At 44.7% G+C, this 23987-nt stretch overlaps 1 protein-coding gene across 5 annotated transcripts in view; it reads right to left on the bottom strand.

Annotated features, from left to right (window-relative positions):
- Positions 1–23987, bottom strand: part of SDK1 (sidekick cell adhesion molecule 1) — a 382780-nt gene that overhangs the window by 33517 nt on the left and 325276 nt on the right. For 4 of the 5 annotated variants that reach the window (XM_088063904.1, XM_088063906.1, XM_088063907.1 and 1 more), the window contains 4 exons: positions 23356–23426; positions 18664–18799; positions 16733–16792; positions 14622–14723 (listed from right to left, as the gene is read on the bottom strand). In XM_088063904.1, the coding sequence (XP_087920030.1) occupies positions 14622–14723; positions 16733–16792; positions 18664–18799; positions 23356–23426 (369 nt within the window). The remainder of the gene's footprint in view (positions 1–14621; positions 14724–16732; positions 16793–18663; positions 18800–23355; positions 23427–23987) is intronic. The other variant, XM_014252723.2, reaches the window with a different exon arrangement.

Below are 23987 nucleotides of genomic sequence, written 5' to 3'. Positions count from 1 at the left end.
CGCAAGAGGAGTGAGGAGCAGCTGAGCCTCGGGACGTGGTTGTGCTCTGCTCCACGCAGGCTGGCTTAGACACTGAATCAACTCAATCCTGCCAGCAGCTTTGGAAAAGAAAGGAAAATTTTGCCTTGGTTCCCAGGTAGTTTGGGGCTCACCTTTAGCAGTGGCCGGTGCTCCTGATCAGCTGTTCCTGGTGAGCAAGGCAGCGCCTGCCACCATCAGCTCAAATGCCACTCAGCAGCAAGACTTTGGGTCAAAATACTGCCTGAAATTACCTCCAAACCCAGTCAGCTGCTAATCAATTCACTAACATTTTATGTATGACAGAATGACTTTTAGTTTCCTACTATGACTTTTTGTTAGCTCCACTTTGATTACACCTTCACATGCGCACACCGGCCCTCTTTGGCTCCTGATGGTATTTCTTGTTTGCATTGTGCTCTGCTAGAAAACCAACTTTTGAGTGCACCTGGGTCACTCCATCCCTTCCCTTTGTCAGAATCCAACCTGGTTCAGGTGGGTTTTCCTCCCCAGCAGCTACTGAGGACGCTCTGTTCTCCCGACCTGCTGTCTGAGCCTCCGGCAGGTTTTAACAAAGCAGCTCCTCCTGTTCTGCTCACAGAGAAGGTGCCGAAGCGTGTCCTGCTCAAACTCCAGAAGTGGGGAGAGAAAGGCAGGGCAAAGGCTACACTTCTCCTTTCTCTGTGTTCACGGTGCCATAGCCTTCTGCCAGACCCCCTGAGAAAGTTGTCTCTTTTCTCTCTGCCCCTTTCTGGGCCATAAATAGAAGTGATAAAATATTCACCGCTTGCACTGGATAGCCCCGGTTAGCTGCTCCTCTGGAGACTTCTTTCTTAAGAGAGAATGACCTTCATAAGCCACACTTTTCTACCAATACTCCCTCCCCCCAGAGTTATAAAATAAAAAAGTAATTAACACCCACTCAGCCTGACACCAACTATTTATTTTGTTCTAACTGTGTGGTTTCCATATTATCACTGCCCACCCTGCCGTTAATGGAAATGTTAATAACCAGCGCCAGGTTGTTGTGACAGATGCTTGGGCTCATTATCAGAAATTCTTATTTACCGCTCCATTAAACGACAGAATCGCACAAAAAAACAATTCAATCAAAACTAACTGGAGGAATTTTAACAGCCACATTAATAATCCAAAACATAAATAAAGTTAATGTCTTTTGCATGTTTGCCATCGGCAACTCTATTGCAAAATTATTGCCATACAATTAAAACGTGAAAGGTAAAATTGAAAATAGCCTTTGTCCCAGGGCTCAGTTAAAACTATTTATTTATTGTGGTTTTTTTTTGGTTTCCTTTTTGGCTGGATGGCGAATACATGAGGTGACAGTGACCATCAGTAAACCCCAGCTTGGTCACAAGGGTGCACTTGTCTAATTATTGCCCTGCCTTCTGTGCTCGCTGCTTGGCTGCTTGCCCTCAGTGCAAGGGAGCACTGTTAGGGACCAAAAACCTCAAGATTTGCAGAATTTCACAGCACAAACCATAACGTGAGGCCAAACTGATCACAGACAGCACAGCTGAAAACACATCCCGGAGATCTGCCAGGATGACACGCTCAGGGAAACAGGAACATGTACAATCACAGAGGAAAAAGGGTCCCTTTAGCAGTGTATTTCCTTTCTAGGGAGTGACACCACTGTCAGTCCTGAGCTGACAGCTTCACAGAGCTCTCAACACCCAGCTCCTACAAGAGCAGCACCTACAAGAGCATTTTTCTTTGGATGCCATGCGCCAGCCTAGAACAAATACTGCTTCTGAGATGTGACCATCAGAGGAGACGGCGTGTACAACCCACTGCCAGAGAAACACTGCTTTTCCTCAACCCCTTCATGCAGCACATGTAAGACACACAGTGGTTAAAACCTGCCAGTGATAACTCTGCGCCGACACACTCGCGACTGGAGCTGCACTTCTGCTGGCACAGTGGCGGAAAATTTGATGGGAGGAACGAAAAAAAAAAATGTGTGGAGGAAGACATTTCTCTTCACTACCCCAGAGCCTCCAGGAGATGCAAATTGTTTGGTTTTGTACCCTGTGAGTCTGTCCTTCTGTTCAACTTTCAAAGGCTGATGTGTCTCTCCTCCTCTAAGCACAGATTTCTTGTTGACAGCGAGGGACAGCAGAAGAGCGCTGCTGACGCTTGATGTGGCTCTGTGCCGACAGCACGTTCCATTAAGGGTGAAGTGAAATACTTCAAAAAGAAGGAAGCACATCCCTGAAGACCCCACCTGTTTGCAACCCCAAATCATTCCGTGAATGTATGGATATTCTGTGCCAATAAAAGCAAGTGCACTTTAAAGGTGAATTCAAAAGGCTTTTTACCTTCTAGGAATGCACTTCAAGATTACTGAGCTCGGAATTTTTCATGGCTGTTGAAATCTCAAATACATAAAAAGCAAGGTTAGAGCTGCATACCTCACACTGCTTTAGGTGTTAGTGACATTATCAACTATAGCAGGAGCGACACAGACCCCCGAGGGTCCAAACACAGCTCTTGGCAGGTGGAAAGCATTTCACTTTCCCTGAAAAAAAACATCTGTGTACTCATGAAGGCGAATTCTGTGCACGTATCCTGCCTTGGAATCTCATGCAGATATTTGTAAACATTTCTTTTCTTATCTGATTTCAATTTACCTTTGAGATCGTCTCCTTGAAACTCTCTCTTAGCAGGAACGTAAGGAGAAAGACTGAGCAGGTTGTATAGTAATTAGTAACAAATAGTAACAAATATGGGCTGGGCTGCTGTTGGCAGGATCACGCAAAGACAACAAATCTATCCAGAAACGTGGTGAGAGTGTCAAAATGAGCCCATAAATAAAGTTACACATCTAAATCCACATTTAAACATATCACTGCCCTCATTTCCCAGCTGCACTGAGCAGCCTCTGCTCTCACTGCAGGCAATTTGAGCTTGCAAATGCTTCTAACCTTTAAAGTGAAGGTGCTTTAAATCCCCAGTGGCCTCCCTGCTCCAGAGCTCTGTCTCTGCAGAAGGTTCACCCCAGCTCTTCTCACTTGGGATATTTGTTCTCTGGGCTGTGTGGCACCCAGAGCTTTCCATCACTATGGAACTACTATTCCTTTTCCCAGTGACAGTCGCCACGATGCTCTGTGGCACAGGTAGGCTACAAATCCTTGTGATTTATTGGGCAAACTTGATAACTGGTTTTGTGAAGCATTCCTCACTGCTCTTATACCTGCTCCAGTTTCTGGGTAGCAGAGGATTTCTCCTCTACTGCTTTTCTAATTGTTTCTGCAGTGGCAGTGTTACTGGCAGGACATTCACAGACAAGTCTGGGGCAAGATTTCCTGAAATTTTCTGATACTCACATGCCATTTAAATAAATAAGCAGGCCAAAAATGAGGAGAAAAACACAGTGAAAGAGACTGGAGGATTTCCTGTGCATCAGCTTGATCCCTAACAATCCCAAGCAAATTTCTGTTTTGTAAAGACCTCTGATCCTTTTCTATGTAGCAAGTGTTTCCCCCCCAGTTCTTCAAAGCATGACTTGGAGAACATGCCTGCCTTTATTCCCTAGTAATCAATATGTTTGCATTTTGGTGTTAGCACCCAGAGGCCAGAATCTCATTGCACAATGTGCTTCATAAACACAGAACAAAGACACAGCTCCAGGCCCCCAAAGCCTCTAATCTGTCTCCACATTACAATGGAGGGGTGGCTGCAGCATGTTCTGAGTATCAGCTGTAATTTTACCTACCTAGTGATTAACAGCAAGGGAGAAAGCACAGCAATATTTCAGTTCAGCTGTGCTGATGGGGAAGTCTTGCACACCTGAGCCCCCAAAGTTTACACACTGATTCCAGTCATGGAAAATAGGGCTGAAAGGGTTTGGAGAGGACTCAGACATCCTTCTCCTGGGTCACACTGGGATCAGCTCACTGGTCAGATGTGCATGTAATCTCAGTCACTGACTTCTTTCCGGATTGTGCTGTCATTCCCACACAAACTCTGCCAGCATCTCTCTACTTTAACAACTCTTAAAATAGGGGTTTGTGTAATACCCATACTTTAAAAATAAACAAAATAGGGATATCTATAATATAACAGTAACTCACGAAATAACTCTTGTATTATTCTTTTTGATGCCTAACCTAAATCATCCTCACTGTATTGAAGTTATAGCCCTGCAGTGACATGGAGATTGCTTCTTCTTCAGCTGCACCCACTGCCTTCAAGTCACAGTGTAGATAAGCAATAGTTTAGTGGATTCTAAAGCCAAACACAACACAACAAACAGAAGGTCACCAGATAAAGCAGTGAGACTGATCTGCAGAACAGGCAAAGTGGAACACAAGGGGTTTTCCTGCAGTACAGGCTTAGAGAAGAAATGTGAGGATGGCACCTCCCAGGAATGACTAAAAAGGTGGATCTGCAGATGTCTGCAGTCGCTCCTTGCATGAAGGAAAAGTGCCATGAGAGAAGAATGTTCAGTGTTTACTGGCCATTTTTTTACAGTCTGGGAAAGAGTGGTGGGAGGATTGGAGCTTTGCAGTGCAGCAGAGCCTGGGTGCGTCAGGAATGCTGGTGAGTGATGCTGATTAGCTCAATGACAATTAGTCAATTGTGCTTCAAAACCAGCTACTGCGAAGCTGCTTTCCACTGACAGAGCACCACAAGCTATATTTAGAATGTAAAACACACTTCCCACTAATTTTTGGCTGTTTTAGACTGGGCTTCAACTCCTGATGGAAGGTGGTGCTTTTTCCACGGGCTGCGCTCTCTGTGGTTACTCAGATGTGGTTCAGAGGCACCAAGAGAGGCAGAGCCACATTCCAGGGATGTGGGTCTTAACCCCTCCAACACACTCCATTTGCTACGTGTGGCCTGAGTGCTCCTGCTGTCTCCTTTGGCACCACTGCTGCCCTGCCAGGCTTGTGACACTGACTTTGTCAGGCTTGTGGCACCCTGAGACATGAAATGAGTCTCAGCAAAGGAGCAATCTGGTCTCCACATCATTGAGATGTTCAACTGGATGGGGGAGGAGGCTAAAACAGCTGTTCAAGCCAGGTTTTAGTTGGAAATACCCCTTTCCAAGGGATATTGATGTATCTTGACTGGCATACAAATGTATGCATACATCAGTGTAAGAGAGATTTAAACATTTTCTCATGTACCAGTGGAAGTGAACACAAGAAGAACTCGAAAAACATTTCTCTCACCTTCATGAATGCTGATGAAGACAGAGCAAAAATGCAAAAACAGAAAGACGTAGAATAGAAAGACAAAAAAGAGAAAGACAACCCATTTTAGTGGAGAAGAAAGGGTGAAGAGGAGAAAGAGAACAGCTGTCAGGATAAGGGCTTTGGGAGTCTGGAACACCTGCAGTTGTTTTACTCTGGCCATCTTGTCTGGGTAGGCAAACACTTGGCTCTCTCTGCATACCACATTTAGTACAGTAGCTATGTTTTGTCACATCAATTTTTTAAGGGTATTAAAGTCATGAAGACACATAAATTAAAGCAGCTGCAAAGGATCCCCAAATGTAACATCCCCAGCTTCTATGCTGAGCACTGGGAAGCTTCCCAACGTTGGCACAGGTATCTTCAGCACCTGCAGAGATACAGGAGGGAGGGGGAGTGGAGGGAGGGAAAGATGACATTCCTGCAAACTGAACTCCTGCAAACTGAAGTGAAACAAGGACTAGAAGTGGAGTCTCTTTTCCATGGACACAGATCTAGAGGCTTATCTGCCAGTGCCCTTTTTGAAGTGAGGAACCATTCTCATCCTGTTCCTCACTGTCTCTTACAGTGGTGGTGAAAATACTTGCTGTGATCCCTAATCTTTTGAAGTGGGGTTTGTATTTCCCATGTGAGTGAGCCATGTGCAATCTGGGAATTTCATGGGGCAGACATGATCTGGGTGATTACAACCATGGCAAACCTCACAGAGCAGCGCTGTGAAAAAGCCTTCAAACAAAAACTACACACTTTTCTTTTGCTGAATTCCACGGTTCTACTTAGCAAACAGCACCCTAAAACAAGCTATCACATTGCATACTGAGATTATCCATCAAGGAAGTGAGAGAGCCCAGCCCAAAAGTAAAATCCTCACAGAACTGTCAGACTGCCTCTGGGAAAGGTGTACAGGTGGTTAAAACAAGAAAGGGGTGAATAATAAAATGAGCTTTTCCCTCTATTTCTTTCATGTCAGCAAGGATATGATCACACACAGGCAGGCAGCCCGTCAGTCAGCAGAGATGGGCCAGGAGCAGGAGCAGCAAGAGCCTGCCAGCATTTGTATGCACAAACAGCCATAGGCACAAACCTGCCAGCTAAAACCCCCTTCTCTTACACCCATGCAAATCAGGGGTAGCTGCTGCAGCCCCCTGTCCCTTACATCCGTGCACATCGGGAGAGAAGAGCACTGAGGAGCAGAAACAGCTTGTAAGGAGAGCAGTGCCAGCTCTGATGAGGGCAGGAATCACCCCCAGGAGGTGCTGAAGGTTGTTCAAGGGATGGTGAGGAGCTGCTCGTGTCTGATCCTCTCGTGTGCACTGAGAGCAGTACAGGGTGGGAAAGCACTGCCCTCCACTCTCTTACAAGTCTACCCATTGGAGAGGCAAAATTACTGATTTCAGATTATTTCCCCACACTCTCCAGGACCCAAAATTCCTCCTCCTCTGTTTATAGTCATGTTCCACTTATTATAATTTGTTAATGCCACATTTGAACATCATAATACCACAAGTTCATGGCAGCTGACAAAAGCACCCACTTCACATCCACCAACAGGAATGGCAGCACCTACTGATCTAATCCTTCTGCTTCACTGCAGCCAAGAGAGCGTATCAAATAATCTCCACTGGGTTTGCCATCTACCAAATGTCAAAAGCTAAATCAGAAAAAAGTCAAAGGGCACAGGTGAGATCTGCCCCCGGAATAACCTTTCTCTGTGGCTTTAATGCCAGTTTGGGTAGCTGACCCCCACGAGGGATTAATTTAGGATTTACAGATTGCAATGGTCAGAGAACTCCAGGGAGCGCACAGAAATCGGTGTTCTTGTGCTCCTGGGGAGAGAGAAATTAAATTTAAATTTTCTTGACTCTCAGTGAGAGCTTTCTCTTTCTTTCTTTCTTTTTCATCCCCATTCCATCTCAGTGCCTGGACTGCTGCGGCCAAGATATTTTAGACTATTGCTAATTCATACTCAAGAAAAACTGGCAACTTTTTTTGTTTTCAGTCTACAACTGGAAACCTGAAAAGCCTTCACTTCTGTGATTGACGACGGATACAGCAAACAGATGTCAGAGAAGAAAACCAACTGTGTTTCTCCACAGCTGGCTTCACAGCAAAGCTGTACAGAGGAGGCAAAGCCACGGGAGTTGAGACCCATATGAAAATACTTACGGCACAAATTTTGCTCACATATCCCAGGATGACTGCAAACAAGCAGAGCAGGACTGCACAATTAGGCAAAATAGGAATTTGGCTGCAAATATAACCCTTTAGTCAAAAGCAGTCCAACTCCAGCCTGTGCCTGTTGGAATAGGAGTTAGCAGCCAGGGGCTTCCCCACTTCTTTACCAGGGCGATTTCTGGTTCATTTGACTTTACTACTGATTGCTCATGTTTTTTGAAAGGAAGGTTAATTCCTGTGCTTTTAATGGAGTGGCTGTGCTGTTAGTTCGGTAAAGCTTTGCATACACGATCAGGCTTCTCCTCCCTCCGCCCTGTGCTCTGTGCAGGGCTGGCCCTGCTCTTCACAGCCCATAGAACACTGCAGCACAACACTCATCTGTCCTTCCCCTCCCAACTGCAGCACTGAGCCATCAGCCCTCACCATGAATTTGGGCACGGGAACCTGCCCGTCTCGGGCTACAGAAGGCACCAAAAAATCAGCATGAAATGGTCGGGGTTGTGAGTTCATCAGCAGAGCAAACCCGGCAGTCAGAGCCCAGCACCTCCCAGCCCCGCACGGCCAGGGACGAGCCGCAGCAGCGCATCAAAAACCGCCGGGATTTTTGCTAGGACAGAAAAAACATCTTTCCTACACTGAGACGTGATAAAAAGAGGCAATTAGACCCGAGCTAAGCAAGAGCTGCCGCACTGCATAAAGCATCGTGCTGTACCAAAGGCTGCTGATGACCAATATTAACAATTTAATGAGCTGTTAATGAGGCGCGCGTTCGGCTTTTACTTGCAGCACGAAAACATTGCAAATCATTTTAGGGAGCTTCTGGAGTGTCAATGGAGAATTAAAGATGTCAAATAAGCCCATCAAATCTATGTCTCAATCTGGACACTGCTTTCCAGTGCATTCACTTAAAATTCCTTCTCCTATATGGTAGAATAACTTGCTTTGACAGCACTACGACTCTCAGACTTTGCTTCCTTCTGCCTTGACATTAGATTTCAGTCTCCAGAGAGCTGCAGGGATGTCTTTTTGACATGTTGACATTAAGGACACTTCTTCCACAGACTCACACTGGCACGGTTACTTTCTGTCTTGCCATTGTAAGAGAAGCTACTGAGCTAAGCTACCAAATCTGGAAGTGTAATTAGCAAACCTTCGCATCATCTGTAAACAGATTAAGAATATAAAATTACCCTTATAAAATAGTCAGTTTGAGTATGAAAGGGAGCCAAGGCTTACAGAGAAAATTCATTTCCATAACTCCCCAGCATTGTAACAATACCAGTAGCACACAAGCAGTGACTAATGCTTTAATGTGGGCACACTTCAGTTTGTTATTTTTTACTGTCCTGTCACAGCCCTGCAGGATTAGATCCCACACCCAAGCGCTATCAACACTCCTGTTACCTCCAGTGGAGCTGCACTGAGGGAAACAACAAATCCAAATTGGACTTGCTGCAGACAAGCCCTTAGTGGAGCCCCTGTACACAGAGTGAACTTGGAGAAGTTTAAAATCCACCAAGAAACACTGATGGGATGTGCCCAGTGGCCAATCCTGCTCTCAGAAATGGGATATTGGCCTACTGGCTTCCAAGAGAAACTGGAAAGAGGTTACTTGCCCCATCCAAACAGGAAATGTATCACCACTTCTTTCTTTCCTTCCATCTTCCTACAGTTTGCCTTTCTTCCTCTGCTCTGGCTTTACTCTGTCTTTTTATGCTGTTGGAGAACATGGCTTGCATTTTTAACTCCAAGCTGAGAGGAGACCTTCTCCTTCCTTGGAGAGAAAGTCTCTGGGGCAGGATGGCAACCCAGTGTCTCTCCTGGAGCAAGGCATTCCCAGAATGACAGGGTGAAGCTCATCCAGAACCGGGGATGACACTGGAACAGCTCTGCACATTCTTTAAAGGGGAGGGGAAAAGGACAACCAGTTTCAAACAGCCTGCCGTGCCCCAAAAGTAGCCTTTTGCTGATGTCCAGATGTGTCAGCAATTAAAAGGCAAATACCCTATTATTTCAAAGGCTTGGTGCTTTTCAAGTGCCAAAGTTGCCCTTTGTTTAAAGTTTGAGCAAGTGAAACCAATAATTCATTTATCATTCTATTTCTCAGTAGCTTCCCTCCATCCTCTTTTGTGTATCCAGGGAAGATACCATCCCCTAGGCTGACAGGTTTGCAGACTACTGCAATGTGAAATGGCCATGATAATCCTTCTTTTCCCTTCTCCAGTGGCATCTGGGATGGCACTGCCCACCCAGCTCTTGCAGCTGTGCCAGCAGCAATGTGCTCCTATCTGCAGAGGCACAGCCAGCCCACGTGTCCCACTCAGATAGGGGAAAACAGCCACGGGGCCGTGGCAGGATGCAGGCTGCCAGCTGGGATGTGCTGGAATGTGCTGGAATGCTGTCATTCCTCTCGGAGGCTGCTACCAAGGAGGCACAGGGGACTCCACACAACATCTCCTGTGCTGTTTGGGTCAGGGGAGGAGGTAAAGCTGCTGTGCTGTAAGAGAAAGGGGGGCCTCAGGCAGTGCTGAGGGACCCCCTTCTCCAGAAAGGGACTGAGATGACACCAGGGGGGGAATCTGGAGTGCACACATTAAATAATGAGGCCTGAAGGAAGAGATTAAAGCACCCAAGGGCAAAGGAGCCTTGTCCTGCCAACTTCCCCTGCCTTCAGCACAAAGGGATGCTGCCCCAGCACAGACAACCAGCTAAGAAGGGGCAAGAGCTCTGTGCTGGAAGCAGTTTCTAAAGGGGAGCCAAGTACTTGGAATCAAGTCTTTGCTTCCTTACAAGGCTTCTTTATCATGGCTCGCTCTCTCAGTGCAGCCTTTTCTGTCCCAAACCTATCTCACTATTTTTAGTTTTGGAGCTTTCCAGGTGGTTTCTATTTCTGGCCTGCAAAATGCTGGAGACGGCCAGGCAGCCCCAGGTGCTGCCCCTGACGTTACTGGCAGAGCAGATCTTCCCTCCCTGTGTCAGCTATGGGTGAATAAAATAAAGTTTGTGAAGTCCAGGAATACCTGTGGAGCTGCAGGCAGGAGGGCAGATGACAATAATTACACATCACAGGAAGAAATTTGGTGTATGGTAGCTTTCCACTAAGAGGTGGATTCAGCTTTTGAAGACAGGTAAGAAGCAGTCATCACTGTCCCATTCCTGTTCTTTTCCAAGCTACAGTTCCACTTGGAAGAAAATGAGAGGGCCAGGTAACATTTTCTGAAAGATGATGGTACAGGCCAAAGTGGCATTTAAATGGAGGACTTCTAAACAAAGGGATTTGTCTCCCAGCTCTTTTTACTCCTTGCCTTTCCCATTACAGAACCAGCTCTCAGAGATCATCATTAAAAAGAACAGCAACAACAACCCGGCCTCATCAGTTCTTGTGAATTCTGAAGGTCACCAATGTCACCACCAGTTATAATGACACACATCACTCCCCTCTTCACACAAATGGATTTACAACCTGTTTAAAGGCTGATGTCTCTCGGAGCACTTCACCCCTTCTGCCACCCCCTCTCTGCACACACTCACTCTACTCCAGCAACAGCTGCTGGAAGAAATGATGAATTCCATTACTTTTCATCCAAAACAGCTTTGCAGTATATGGGAGAAGCACTGAAGGCTGCAGGCTCGTTAGCACAGGATTTGTATTGCCACATTTTACTTTATTCACCTTCCCAAATTAGGTGAAGCATGTCTGGCCCAAACCTGTGATTTCTGTTTAATTAAAATGCAGGTAGTGGAGTCTCCCGAACTCCAGAGCCCCCCACACAATCAGGTAGTGACAGCAACCTGGTAGAATAATGCTCTTGATGTAGTGGCTGCTCTAACAGAGTCTTAATTTCAGTGGAGCAGAACAGCACCTCTGGTAGCAGCTGCGTTTCGGGCTGGGATGAATATCAGTACCCAGCCTCTCGCTGAACACTCACTGCCTCCCCAATCAAAGCCAGCATCCCTGACAGCTGAACTGTTAAATGAATTAACAAGGCGAAAAGGGGGCTTGCCAGCGGGGCTGCGACTCCCCTCCTAATTTCTGCAAGTGGTGGCTTTCAATTTTTCTGTCATTTGTCAGGAGATGCACATGGTTCTCTAATGAGCAGGGCAGAGCTGCAGCCAGCTCTAAAAAGGCAGCATTAGAGGATCTTCTGAGCCTTGGAGGAGAGGGATGCAGATGCTTGAGGCAGGTGGGGGAAGGACACGGGCTCTGCTCCGACTGAACAGGCAGCACATCCTTCCCAGCTGTGCTGAGCTCAAGGACTCCCAGCCTGCTCTCCCATCTTGGGGAAGAGCTGCTCTCCACACCAGTGAGTTTTGCCAATATCCAGGCAGAACTCAAAATGAAGCCTTTGATCTTATGGGCTACTCGAAAAAGGAAAAGCATTTCCTCCACCTGTAGAATAAAATAAAAATCCCACCACCAAAAAACCCCAGAAGATCCAAACCACTGGCATCCAGCTTTCCTGTTCACCAAGCAAGTTGGGCTACAGAGGTCTTTCACTCAGGTTTGGCTCATTGTTCTCTCCCAGAATTTCCACCTGCCCATCAGTCAGAGGCAGGGAAGACCTGCTCAGGCTGCCCAAGGGGGCAGTTGGCTGGAGCACAGCTCAAGAGCATTCCAGGGCTGGAGAGAAACTCCCCATTTGGGTATATTTTGCTCATTTAATTGGCAAAACTTGAAGAAGGTTCATTTTAGTGGCTTTTTTCCCCCCAAGCTTTTCAGGTGGTTCCATTACCTACTGGAACTTTTATTGTAAAAATCCAGGTATGATCGTAGGAAAATTTTCAACTCTAACAGGGGAGAGCACAAGAGGGAGAGAAGGAATCACAGACACTTCTCCTTCTGCATCCCTCTGTAGGAGCTGAACAGCACAACCATCAGCAACACCAACACCCAACAGAAGTGGGTATTTTGACTGAACTGGCCTAAGCCCAGCACATTTCCCCAAAGGCACAAAGGCTGTATATCCCTTTTTACGAGCCAGAGAGGAATGTTCTCCTCTCTCCCAGAATTACTGCAATGCCTAGGGCAGAACAAGGCCCCATTTAACAGCACTGAGACAAGAGCTACCTGAGAGCTTCAGCCCAGGGACCTGCCACCTTCACTCACTCTGTGCCCAGTGCTGTGCCTGTGTCAGCACTTAGTGCTTACAGGGAAGCTTTTCTCTGTTTTTAACCTGGATGCCCCATTGCTGGAGCTGAGCAGACCCATTTTTTTCCAGCTTGCTGCTTAACTGCCTTTACCATGGGTAAGAACATTGAGCAAACAATAACAGCAAAAACCTTGTATTTCCACAGCACACTTTAACTCAAAGGTGTCACAAATCAATTTAAAACTTAAATTGCAATACCATCTCCAATCACTTTACTCACAGTATAAATCACAGCCAGTTCTGGAGGTGGAAGAGGCAGTTATATAACAAAGTGTAATAACTTCACACAACAAGAGTGAAAATCGACAGGAAGATCCTACATTCATCATCTCTGCTGGGTGAACATGGATGGTCCCTTTCCAGAGGTAAATCCTGGAACTCCAGAACAACAGCCAACTCACACGCTACAACTTCAGACACACCAGTCCTGCCTGGGAAAGGAGGCCTCCTGGATATCAGAATCATTGAATTGTTTGAGTTGGAAGGGATCTTAAAGCTCCTCTAATTCCAGCTCCCCTTCCTTCAGACACTCAGGGGTCCTGTAATCATCTCAGGGTCCTCTCAAGTCTGCCTCCTCCCACTGCCCCATTCCCTGAGTTATGATAGGAAGATCTGGACTGTGGGATTAAAAGCCACAATATAACAGCATTTCCTTGTTTTCCCCAGCTGATTTCTCATGCTGTGTACATGTGTATAAGTGCATGTGCTGGCTCCATTTGCAGCAGGGAGATACTCAGCTCTGAAACAAAAATGTATTTTGAAGCCAGATACAGTTGGCTCCACCTGGGACTTTCTTTGCTGCAGTTGCAGAAGTAAGTTGGAGCAGCAGCAAACTAGAAAAAAATGTAAATATTGCCAGCTGTCTCTCCAGGACAAGGCTGCTCTGATTAATTTATGATGTTTTCAAAGAAAGATGGTGAATGTTGCACCATATTTGAAATGAAAAGGTTAAGCAGAGTTTAAAAAAAGGCACAGTAGAGTTCTTAAAAAAACGCACTTTGCTTGGTTTTGAGCAATAGAATGTTTAATGACTAATAATGAAATGAATTGGTGCTGGCTTTGCTAGCTGCTCCATCCCATGGCCCTGAGACAGAGGAACAAAGTTCAATCAGCTCCGTGGCTGGGCCAAGCAACGGGAGGGTCGAGCTGCCCTCCCCTTGTTCTGAGCTTCAAACGCTGCTGCTGCAGAAACTGAGACCATGACTAACGAGGATTTCAGCGCCAGCCTGTCTCCAGCTGGGATCACCATAAACACAGCCCCGCTGGCAGGGCTGCAGGAGGGCATCAGCTATTCCAGTGCTGCCCTTCCCCGCTGGAGTTTCTGGGGGGACAGAGCGGCTGGGGGTTATCTGGGCTCTGACAAACCACCCGCTTCTCAAGGCACTCACAGAAGCGTCTGCTCAGCTCTTCCCTCCCGATTTCCACCTCCAGCCTTCCAGCAGGGGGATTTTAAAATGATCAAAAAGGACTCAGGCACCAGACCCAGAGTAAGGAAAGGCTGGAACAGTGTCACTGACTGGGATGCAGTGACAGTCTGCATATTCCAATCCCTGCCTCCAAAACCAGCATTAAACCAGACACGGCCGTACATGAAAACACAGCCAGGTGTGGTGGCAGGCAGTGTCTCTACACAGAGGGTTATAAAATAAAAGAACCAGCTTTCCAAGTCTCCCTTGTTTTGTAGTTTTGTTTTTTTTCCCTTGTGGCTTTCCTGTGCTCCACTTTTCGCTTCTTTAACTCGAGTCAATTTTTCCCTCAAGCTAATTTGGTATGAACAGTCATCCTCCTGCAACTTCAAAAATATTTTCTCTTCTTTCTTTCAAATGCCCTTTCTTCCCTCCTTCCACAGACCAACTGGTTTTCCAATGGCAAGAAACTGCCAGTGCCTATTTCAGGAGAGTGGGCAACAAAAAATTGTCAGCAATAACAACTGGGGAATTTTTCAAATAATCCCATTCCTGGAAAATTATTGAACATTATCTGGAGAATACTACAACATGCTGGTACTTTGAAAAAAAAAAAAAAAAGGAAATGAACTGATTTTCTTTTCACCTACCTGCTTCACCCACAAACACTTCCACTGGTGTGCTGGTAGGGCTCTCACCAATGACATTATATGCTGTCATTAGTACTTCGTATCTCTTGTATTTCTTCAATTCTGAAAAAGATATTACATATTAATATTATATATTATGATTTATACTCTATTACAGCTATCTTTTAGACTCCCAACACCTCTTCATCTCCAGACTTGTCTCTCAGAAAATGTGGCAATAGAAGAGAACAACAGTACAATGTCTGCTTCAATCCTTCCTGAATTCACACATCTCGACAGTATTTGCATCGTTTTGAATGATGTTTGTGATGAAATGGCAGGATTTTGCAGTGTTTCCTCACAGTGTTGCTCCAGTAAGAGGAGTAACAATTTCTCTTGGAATATAGCCATTTCTTATGGATAACTAACTAGAGGAACATGTCTAGGTCATTCTTAAGTTCAGAAGATGGCAGGATTTGGCTTTGAATGTCACTGTAAGGTCTCATTTTGATCTGCACTGGTAGGAAAGAGCCTGCCTGGCCTTTGCCTAATCCCTGGAATACTCATTTAGAGGGAATTTGGCAACTGCACTGCTCTAGAACAGCTGAAGCAGGTGCAGAGGGAGAGCTGCAGTGGGAATCTGGAGTTCCACTCCAGGTACTCCACAGGGATCTTCTCCTCCAACGTGACCACAGCTCAACCATCAACCGCAGTGAGACAGGAGAATTTGAAGGCTGGACTCCATTTGGCCACCAGACCACAAATTTGTTTGCTGATACAGAGAAACTACTCTGACAGATGAGGCAGGAGAGTGAGAGAAGCATGAAAAAATCTAAAAAACCCAATTGTTTGTGGGTAATTAACAGACACAACCAGGGCGGAGCAGAATCACGTCAACGTCATTAGGGGAGACAGCGCCTGAGCAGTTTCAGATTTTGCATTTTCAGGATGAAAGAATCAATCCCAACAGATATATTTATCATCTACAATACTTAACAGGGAAATTAGAGTAAGAGAGCAATCAATAATATAAATTGCCCTATTTAAATGAGCATTGAATTAAGACACGCATGGCCAGAGGTCCAAATTTCTCCCTTTGCCAATAATTTTCCCTGCTATCTATGAATCAGAGTCTCCTTAACTCGGGGGCTGACAGTATGCCATTGGTTTGGTGAGGTTCAAAAAGCCCAATTAGGCAAGTTTGTCTAATTTCAGTGTTACAGAATCATTTATAAATGTTGTGCTCCAATAGCTGACTGCGAGTTCAGCATCATTCCCCAGTCTCAGGCACATTGTAAATGATATCTAATATATCCCCATTTGTTTTTAATGTGATATCACTAAATTTGGATTGACTGCAAAAGATGGAGCAAGCAAATCAGAAATAACAGTGCCGAGTTAATAAACAAACAATGGCAAGATACACACATATAGTACTGGGCAGCTTGCACAGGGAAACTTTATTTTCTGCCATGAGAAGTCACAAGGGAGATTTTAGTGTTAACTGGATGTGGAAGAAAATGGAACACGAGAGTTCATGCATGCAACTTTCAGTGGGGATCAGGCTTCATTTTTTTTTTTTTTTAGCCCATCACAATCTGTGACTCAAAAGCCTTGGGCAAAACCTATCTAGTGAACCATCATCACCACAAAGCAACTTGCCTTTTAACTCTGTCGAATGTTATTTTATTCATTTCCAATTGAAAACACCTCTGGAGATGCACATAAATTCATTGGGCCCTTTCTAAATTGGCTTTGTACTCCATGGAATGCCCGAGCATCGCAATGCTTGAATCATAGAACTAATGATGTGATACAGCTAAACTCAGATGGACTACAAAATATGTAGCAAGTGAATCAAAATTCATTTAGCATCAGCAATACTGGGTTGTTACAGTCAATAATGTTTTACCTTCCCAGCAGCCACATTTTTACAACAGCTACCTACTTGCATCATCGATGTCTCTGGGTGTAGGGGGAGCAAAGGCTTAAAGAAAAAGAAACTGGAGAAAGCCAGAGTCATTAATCTGTGTTGATTTCTGCTGGATCCACGGAGGAGAGCCACAGGAGTTTGCCCATGGTATATTTTGAACCATTACAAAGAGTCTCAACTGAAGGCAATGTGCACTTACGTGTTAATTCATACGTCGTTAATGCAGAGCTGCTGTTCACTGTCTTGAAGCTGCTTTGGGCTATTCAGGGTAAGCAAAGCAGAAAGCTTGTTACAGTGCAAGGAAATAGTTATTGCAAATGATGTACAGCAGAGACAGAGGCAAATGAGGCAGCACACCCATACACAGTTTAAGCTTTAGGAATATACCTTGAAGGGCAATAAAATCACATCACTCTCTCGTAACACATCGAGAGCATCTCGCCCACATGGGGCTGTTTCATTTCCTCCTCAAACAGAGGATACACAAATACACAACACAAAGATGTTCTGGCTTTTAGATTAAATAGAACAAATGAGTAAAAATGAAATGATTTCTAGGGGTGAAAGCTCTCAGTGGCACGTTACATCCTGATTTCTCAGGATGCAAAATTCAAAACCTGAAGAGCCGTGGAGTACTGAGCTGGAACGTGGACCACAAAGTGAACACTCACATCAGGGCAGGACCTGTTTCTTTAAGCGTGAATTTGATTTCTCACAGTTTCACTTAAAGAATTCAAGATTCCTGCTGTGAGTGAATTGTAATAATATGCTAAACTGTGCAAAACTGTGGGTCAGTGAGGAACAGAGGTGTTCTAAGGTGAGAATTATGAGGAGAAAGAGGGACATTTATCTTAAAATACAATAGTCTCCACCCCTTGCTCTCCCTGTCTCTTGACTCCCTGGAGAGATACAGCTCATTTTTCCTCCTCTACAGTGATTAGGAACATTGCTGCAGGGCCAGACAAGAAGAGGAAAAAGACAAAACTGGTTTGTTTCACAGGCTCCCCGTCTTCTGAGAGCATCCAAATTCATTATTTCATAATGTACACTGCTAGAAATTCAGTTTTTGTCTGAGAAAAACTCTTCTGCATTCCTACACCTACAAGAATTTTACTTCTCTGTCCTGGCTCAAGCTGCTCAGTTTGGGAAGTCTCATTAGCTCTGACCACATAAGTGAGGTCAGAGTTAGGTGCTTCCTTTATACTTAAAGCATCCACTTATCCACACCCTCATTAAAATTCACTCTTGCTTTTGTAGAAATCACTTCTATAGGTTCAGGAAAGCATGGCAGATGAAGTAAGATATTGAAATAGTCTCATTGAACCCTATTCTGCTGCTCTTGGAGTATCATTTTATCCTGAATATTCCAGGGACATCAAAGAGGACAAAAGCTGGTCTCTCCATGAGCACATCTCGTTGCTGGACCTTATTCCTCAAGCTACTGAGTGTTCACATGTCTGCCTCACATCATCTTATTCTGCCTATTCTTCCCTCTGATTTCCTTTCTAGCCTTTATCTAAAAAGTCTTTTCATTTTTTTCTATTATTCCTCTCCCTCTCCACTTTCTTTCCATGTGAGCCATAAATCCCAGTGACTGACATGGAAAGCAGGTACCTAAAAATTCTTGCTCATCTTTGCTATTTTCTTTTGAAATATGGACAAGCACTTTGAAATTATAAAAATTCTATTTTAAAATTCTCCTCAGCTGTTTTCTTCATACTGTTAAAGGAAAAAACAAAATGTCAATTATAAAAACTATTGAAAAAAACAGCAAGAAAGGAAAAAGTTGCCAGCTGAGGAAAATGAAGTGTCTGTCATTTAAAGGCGGAACAAAGTGTAGCAGGGTAATTATGAAGTGGAGGTAGTGGGAAGCAGGAAATCAGAGGGTACGTGGGGGACAGACCATCAATTCCAGCATGCTGGCAGAGATCAGCACAGACCATTACAATGCTGGTCACACTGAAGTCACTTGCATTTTTCAGCATCTTCAGGCTGATTGTGTAAAACCTGAATAATTCCCAGCACTCTTAGACTTCCATTTTATTTCCATGGGGCAAGAGGGGGTGCAGTGCCTGGTGCAATGACAGATTACCATTGTGGGATATTTTAAGGTCCAAACCATAGGCTTACGTGTGAGTTCTGCTCTTAGAGCTGAGGGGTTCTGGATGTTTTTGGATTCTGTCCCAGGCCCGGTGTCGTAATCCAGCTCCCGGTAGTAGATGCGGTATCCCAACAGGAGCCCGTTCAGACTCTCCACTTTGGGGGGCTGAAAAACATCCACGTGAACAGCAGGCTCGTTAGGACAACATGGCAGCAAACATCCATCACCAGGGGCTGTGGCTATGTGCTCTGGTGAACACAGACACCAATAATGCACAGGTTGGGTGGTTTGAAAAGCACAGGTTAAAGGCAACTTTGAGGATTTTGCTCAGCTGTGGCCATTGCAAAAGGCTCTTGACTGAAAAATCCACACCATGAACCAAACTCCTTTCCTTCTTGGCCCACAGAAACCTGGCTGTGATGGAAAGTATAAGTAAGCACTCCCTGGAGATGCAGGTTGCCTTCCACCAACACTGGAACACAAATAGTGTTTCACTGCTTCCAAAAGGAAATAAACTGTTTTATCACAGACAGAATTTCTTTCTTTTCCTTGGGGACCGATCACAGGACAGTCTTCATTTGCCATTATTTTACTGAAAGACTGATGAGCAAATAAAAAGGAAAATAAGAAGGAATAATAAAAACTGTTCTGGCTTTGATTAGGAAGACAAAACTAGGTCAAATAACAACCTCATATAGGCATTTAGACAGAAGTTACAGTGTGATGGGCTCTGGTGTGGGCACAGAAGGAAACCAAGGGCTCCTCCATAACACCTCAGAGCAGTTTGGCACATGCAGCCATAGGGTGGCTCAAATATGAGGTTTTTTTCCTTCTACTTCATGTTAGGAGATGCTCAAAGACAAAACACCTCAGCAAGGCTTCTCCAGCAGCCCCTCACATCCTCCTTCAGCTGCAGATACACAGCTGGCACACTAAAAAGGAGATTTGTGTCTGGGTGGATTGCTTAAGCAGAGACAAGCACAGGGATTCCTCATGTTTTGGAAAAAAAATTACTTTCCTGAGTCTAATGCAGGCTAAGAACTGCAGAGAAGTGCAGAAATACCCTGAGCCATTTATCTTCTAAAGGTTCTTTAACTGAAATTTAAGGGGCTGGAAGTATAAATGAAAAGGATTTTAATGATGATCTTGCCTTTAATCCAGAAAGATCCCTACCAGCCTTGAGAACGTTACTAAGGAAAAACACTGTATAAAAATTAACTAATGGTGTGAAACACTGTCACAATAGAAGGTAATGCCCCATGTAATTTTAATGAAGAAAGTAAGGACATCTTGATAGAAAGGAGGAATATCTTTGGTAATAACTTGGCATTCTGCTTCCAGAAATGACATGAATTTTCCATTACTCCATTACAATGGCAAGAGGAGGGTGAGGACTGTCCTGTCTCAGTGCCAAGGACCTTGCTTTGGGTGAGGGCTGAAGGAATTAAGTAGAAAGACTGCAGTTTATGGAAACCAAAAAAGAAAATTACATGAACCAGAGTAAAAGGAAACTACACAGCCACCAGGAAAAGGAGCAGAACCTGCTCCAGCAACAAGCTGACTTTGTTTGCAGCTGTCCTGCACAGAACCTGCTGAAAACAACCTAAACTGTCTCAAGATTTCACTTGCTCTGCCTGGTTGGAGATCTCTTATCCATTGATTTGTGCTCATCATTGTGCTCCATCCTCTGGCAAAGCTCTGAGCACCTTTCACTGGCATTTGGTGTCTGCATCAGAGAACGATGCTGTGGATACAGGATTGTGAGGGACCTCGAGGACCATCAGGGCTGGGATCTCCCCACTGCAGAACCCCAGCTGCTGGGAGCTCCTTTCACAGACAGAACCACCTCTACCAGAAACGGAGCTGACTCTTCAGCTCTGCAGAATTCCTGTTGGGAAGCTGTTCCCAGCCTCACCACTCGGGCGGTTAGAAACCTTCATTTAATTTCTAATCTAAATAATTCATAGCTGGTTTCTAACCATTTGTTCCTGTGCTAACATTGCCTTTTGGGTTAAATTGTTCTTCTCCCTGTGGGGTGTTTACTCCTGTGATGTATTTTAGAAAGGGCAATCATATTCCCTCTACGACTGCATTTTACAAGGCAAATAAATCAAGCTCTCGAACAACAGAATTTTCTAGTCTCAGGCTGAGAGCCCCTTGTCCAAGGGACTAAGAAAATAGGCCAAATAAAGTGCCAGGTTTCTCCAGGGCTGCCCCATGTAGTTACTGCTCATGGACCAGCTGAAACACTCTCCAGTGCAAGAAGATGAGATGGGGTTGTTGGAAGTTATCAGTATCTTTCTCCTGATTTTTTCTTTTTTTTTCTTTTCCAATCTTTTGCCTTTCTGATTTCTGTATTACACTGTAGTTACTTTAGCCCTGATGGTGCCCTTGCAGAGAAGGGCTCCACAGCGCAGCAGTGTCCTTGCCTACCTATGACTTTTCCTATTTTAATTACTAACAAACTTTGCTTAAATTTGGGGAAAAAAAAAAGTTGAAGTGAAATATCCTGCAGAACTCTTAAAGGAAAACCCTGCTGAAGCTGAGGAGGAGCCTGTGACTCCCTGCTCTGTCATGTAACTTCTTAACAGGTAAAGCTTAATTTCTCATTGTGCCCCAACGCTGATCTTACCAGAGCAAACATTGTTTCCTTACGCTATCATGTGATTCTCCATTTTTAACTTCCTTGAGATTTAGGACAGGAAAGCTCAGAAAATAAATAGCTTGCAAACTGTCTCTCTTTTTGCCATGGAGATGATGATTCTTTCCTGGAAAGGAACTCTGCTAAAAGGTCAGGTCTTCCGCTTCCTATCTGTCTTCTGCGGACAAAACTCTGCTTTTGATGTAATGGATTATTTAGGATTTTGTAGAAAGGCCTGGGGGATCTGCTGAAATGGGTAAAATGGTGATGAGTGGCAGCCCATAATGTTGTACAGAAGTAAGAGAAACATTTTTGTGCTGTTTAAAGAGAAATAAATAAATAAAGACTGAAATGTAAGTTTGAATAATTGTTATCTCTAAGGCGGAAGCAGAACAGTACATGATCCTGATGTTAAGTGTAACATCCTCCAGAACATTTGAAATAACCCTGCATTATTGATACAACAGACCTCACTGGAAATTACTTATTTTCTTCCTCCTTTAGATTTAAAAATAATGGACTGATTGGACCAAGCAGCTGAAAGCCCAGATAGTGCATCCAGAGTTTGTTTTGTGAATTATTAACACAGCTCAAAGTTAAAAATTTAGCTTTGCTTGGAAATCCACTCTCCCATTTAGCTTGACTGCTGTTTTCAGTTTACATTATTTCTTAGACACTGCTGTGAAACTTCCTCCTAATTGGAGGCTATTGTGGGACTTGAAGATTTTTGTTTATTTGAAAAATATAGTACGGTTGAATTACCAGGGCCTATTAATATACATGTGGTAATGACATATAATCGCCCACAACTCCCTTGAGATGGCTCTGGCACAACAACCCCATTTCACTTTCATGAAATGAAAAGCATCCAATTACCTAAACAACCACCTATTTCACATTAACTACACACCAGTAATCAGTCAGCTGGGGGGAACGCTTATTTCTGTGGTCCATCGTGCCTCACATCATCTTTGTCTTCTCTTTCTGTTCTTTTTTCCCCTTTGCTGGGGGCTCTTGTTGTAGGTGGGGAGGTAGATTTGCATCTCTCCATAATTCCTTTGGTAAAACTGCTCAACATGTCTCCTATTTGCTCAACATGCTGTAAGCAACGCTGCTGCTCAGGATTTTCCTGCGTGAGCTGGGGCAGGCACCCAGCAGCACAGCCAGGCAGATTTGAAAGCGCTGCTGCACAGCAATAAACAAACCCTCATCCATATATTTTCCTTCCAAAAATGCAAGGAGTCCCATCTGTACTGTAAATGCATATGTACATTTTTCACTGTAATGCAATCTGTCCAAAGTCATCCTTGTGATGTGTGGGGGACACTGTCTGGGGAGCAGGGTGGGCAGAGGCTCTCCAGGATGGGTTATGGATAACGTGCAGCACCCCACTGGGGTCCCTCTTTTAATGCCCACTCTGCAAAAAGAAACCTCAGGCACTGGGTCACAAAATGTTCCTGCATCTCCCAGGAGGCCAGGATTGAGAGATAAAGGAAGACAGAGGAAGTGCCAATATAAAATGCAGACTTGACACAAATACTTCCCCATCCAACCCGGGGAGACTGCAGAGAGCTCGAACTTTCTTTTCTCTGAAGAAACTCAATGTTTCCCTCTCAAAGAGTCAAGAGGGTGTGTGGAGCTTCTCAGAGGTATGAATGGGATCTCAGGCACTGATCTCAGGCTTCTGATCATTCCAGCAGCAGGAGGCTGTGCATGATGTGAGCTTTTGATTACCTGATCTTACCAACACCACGCTCCGTGGAATATTTTCCATGTAGATGCACATCCACGGATAGCAACAGAAGGGCAGGAGAATCTGATAATTAACAATCTTGGACATCGCTACAGACACTCCTTTATCTCCCAGTGGGGCACAAAGTAAAAGCAACTGCCAGGAATCTCCATTCATCACTAAAATTTATGCTAGATCAGGCAAATAAGGAAGTAGCTACAGTCCTTCAATGTTAGTACAATACTTCCAGCTCAAGAAAATGTCCCTGGCAATGCACCCTTAAATTCAATGAGTCAAAGCAGCCAAAAAATTGTTCAAAGGAACATCAGAATTTTTCATTTTACCTACCTGCCACTGCACAAGGACAGAGGAAGTTGTGTGGGGAGTTACCAACACAGAACTGGGTGGTTCATCTGGAACTGAACAAGAGAAAAAGGAAACAAAAGCAGTTACAGCAAGAGGGTGAAAAAGGGGCAGCTTTTCTTTCATTCATCAGGTTCTTTTTCTTCACTGCTGAAGGAAATCTTCCATCCTAGCTGCTTCGTGGTGGGTCTCAGAAGGTGGATGTGGGTGTTGGAACCCAGGGAGAAGCCAGGCCCTTCTCTTACATCCCTTGCTCTATCTGTGGCCTTGGCAGCTTGAGCAGAGTAAGAAAAGCTCAGGGCATAAACCTGGAGGAAGCTGCAGCAGCCAGCTGCTCACAGACCACCAGATGCCCATCTGTGAGGAAGTTAAACCAGCTGTGTGCTGGCTCCAATGGGTGACAAAACTGCTCTCAGATTTTTCAGGAGATTTTTTGCCACCTTTGGGGCAAGCCCACTTTGAATTTAGGAGTCTGTGCCACATAGTCATGCCTCATTTTAGTCAGGACAGCTTAATTTACCACAGGTTAGCCCCTTCCTGTGCCCACAGCCTGTGGCACTCCCAGACACTCCAGAGCAGCTCAAAGACATGAAACTCCTTATCAGGAGCTCACAGCC

This window comes from Pseudopodoces humilis, chromosome 18, assembly GCF_049639895.1.
Source record: "Pseudopodoces humilis isolate 2021_Gansu_Grassland_sample_001 chromosome 18, ASM4963989v1, whole genome shotgun sequence".
Taxonomy (NCBI): domain Eukaryota; kingdom Metazoa; phylum Chordata; class Aves; order Passeriformes; family Paridae; genus Pseudopodoces; species Pseudopodoces humilis.
This window is presented reverse-complemented; position numbering and strand designations above follow the sequence as displayed.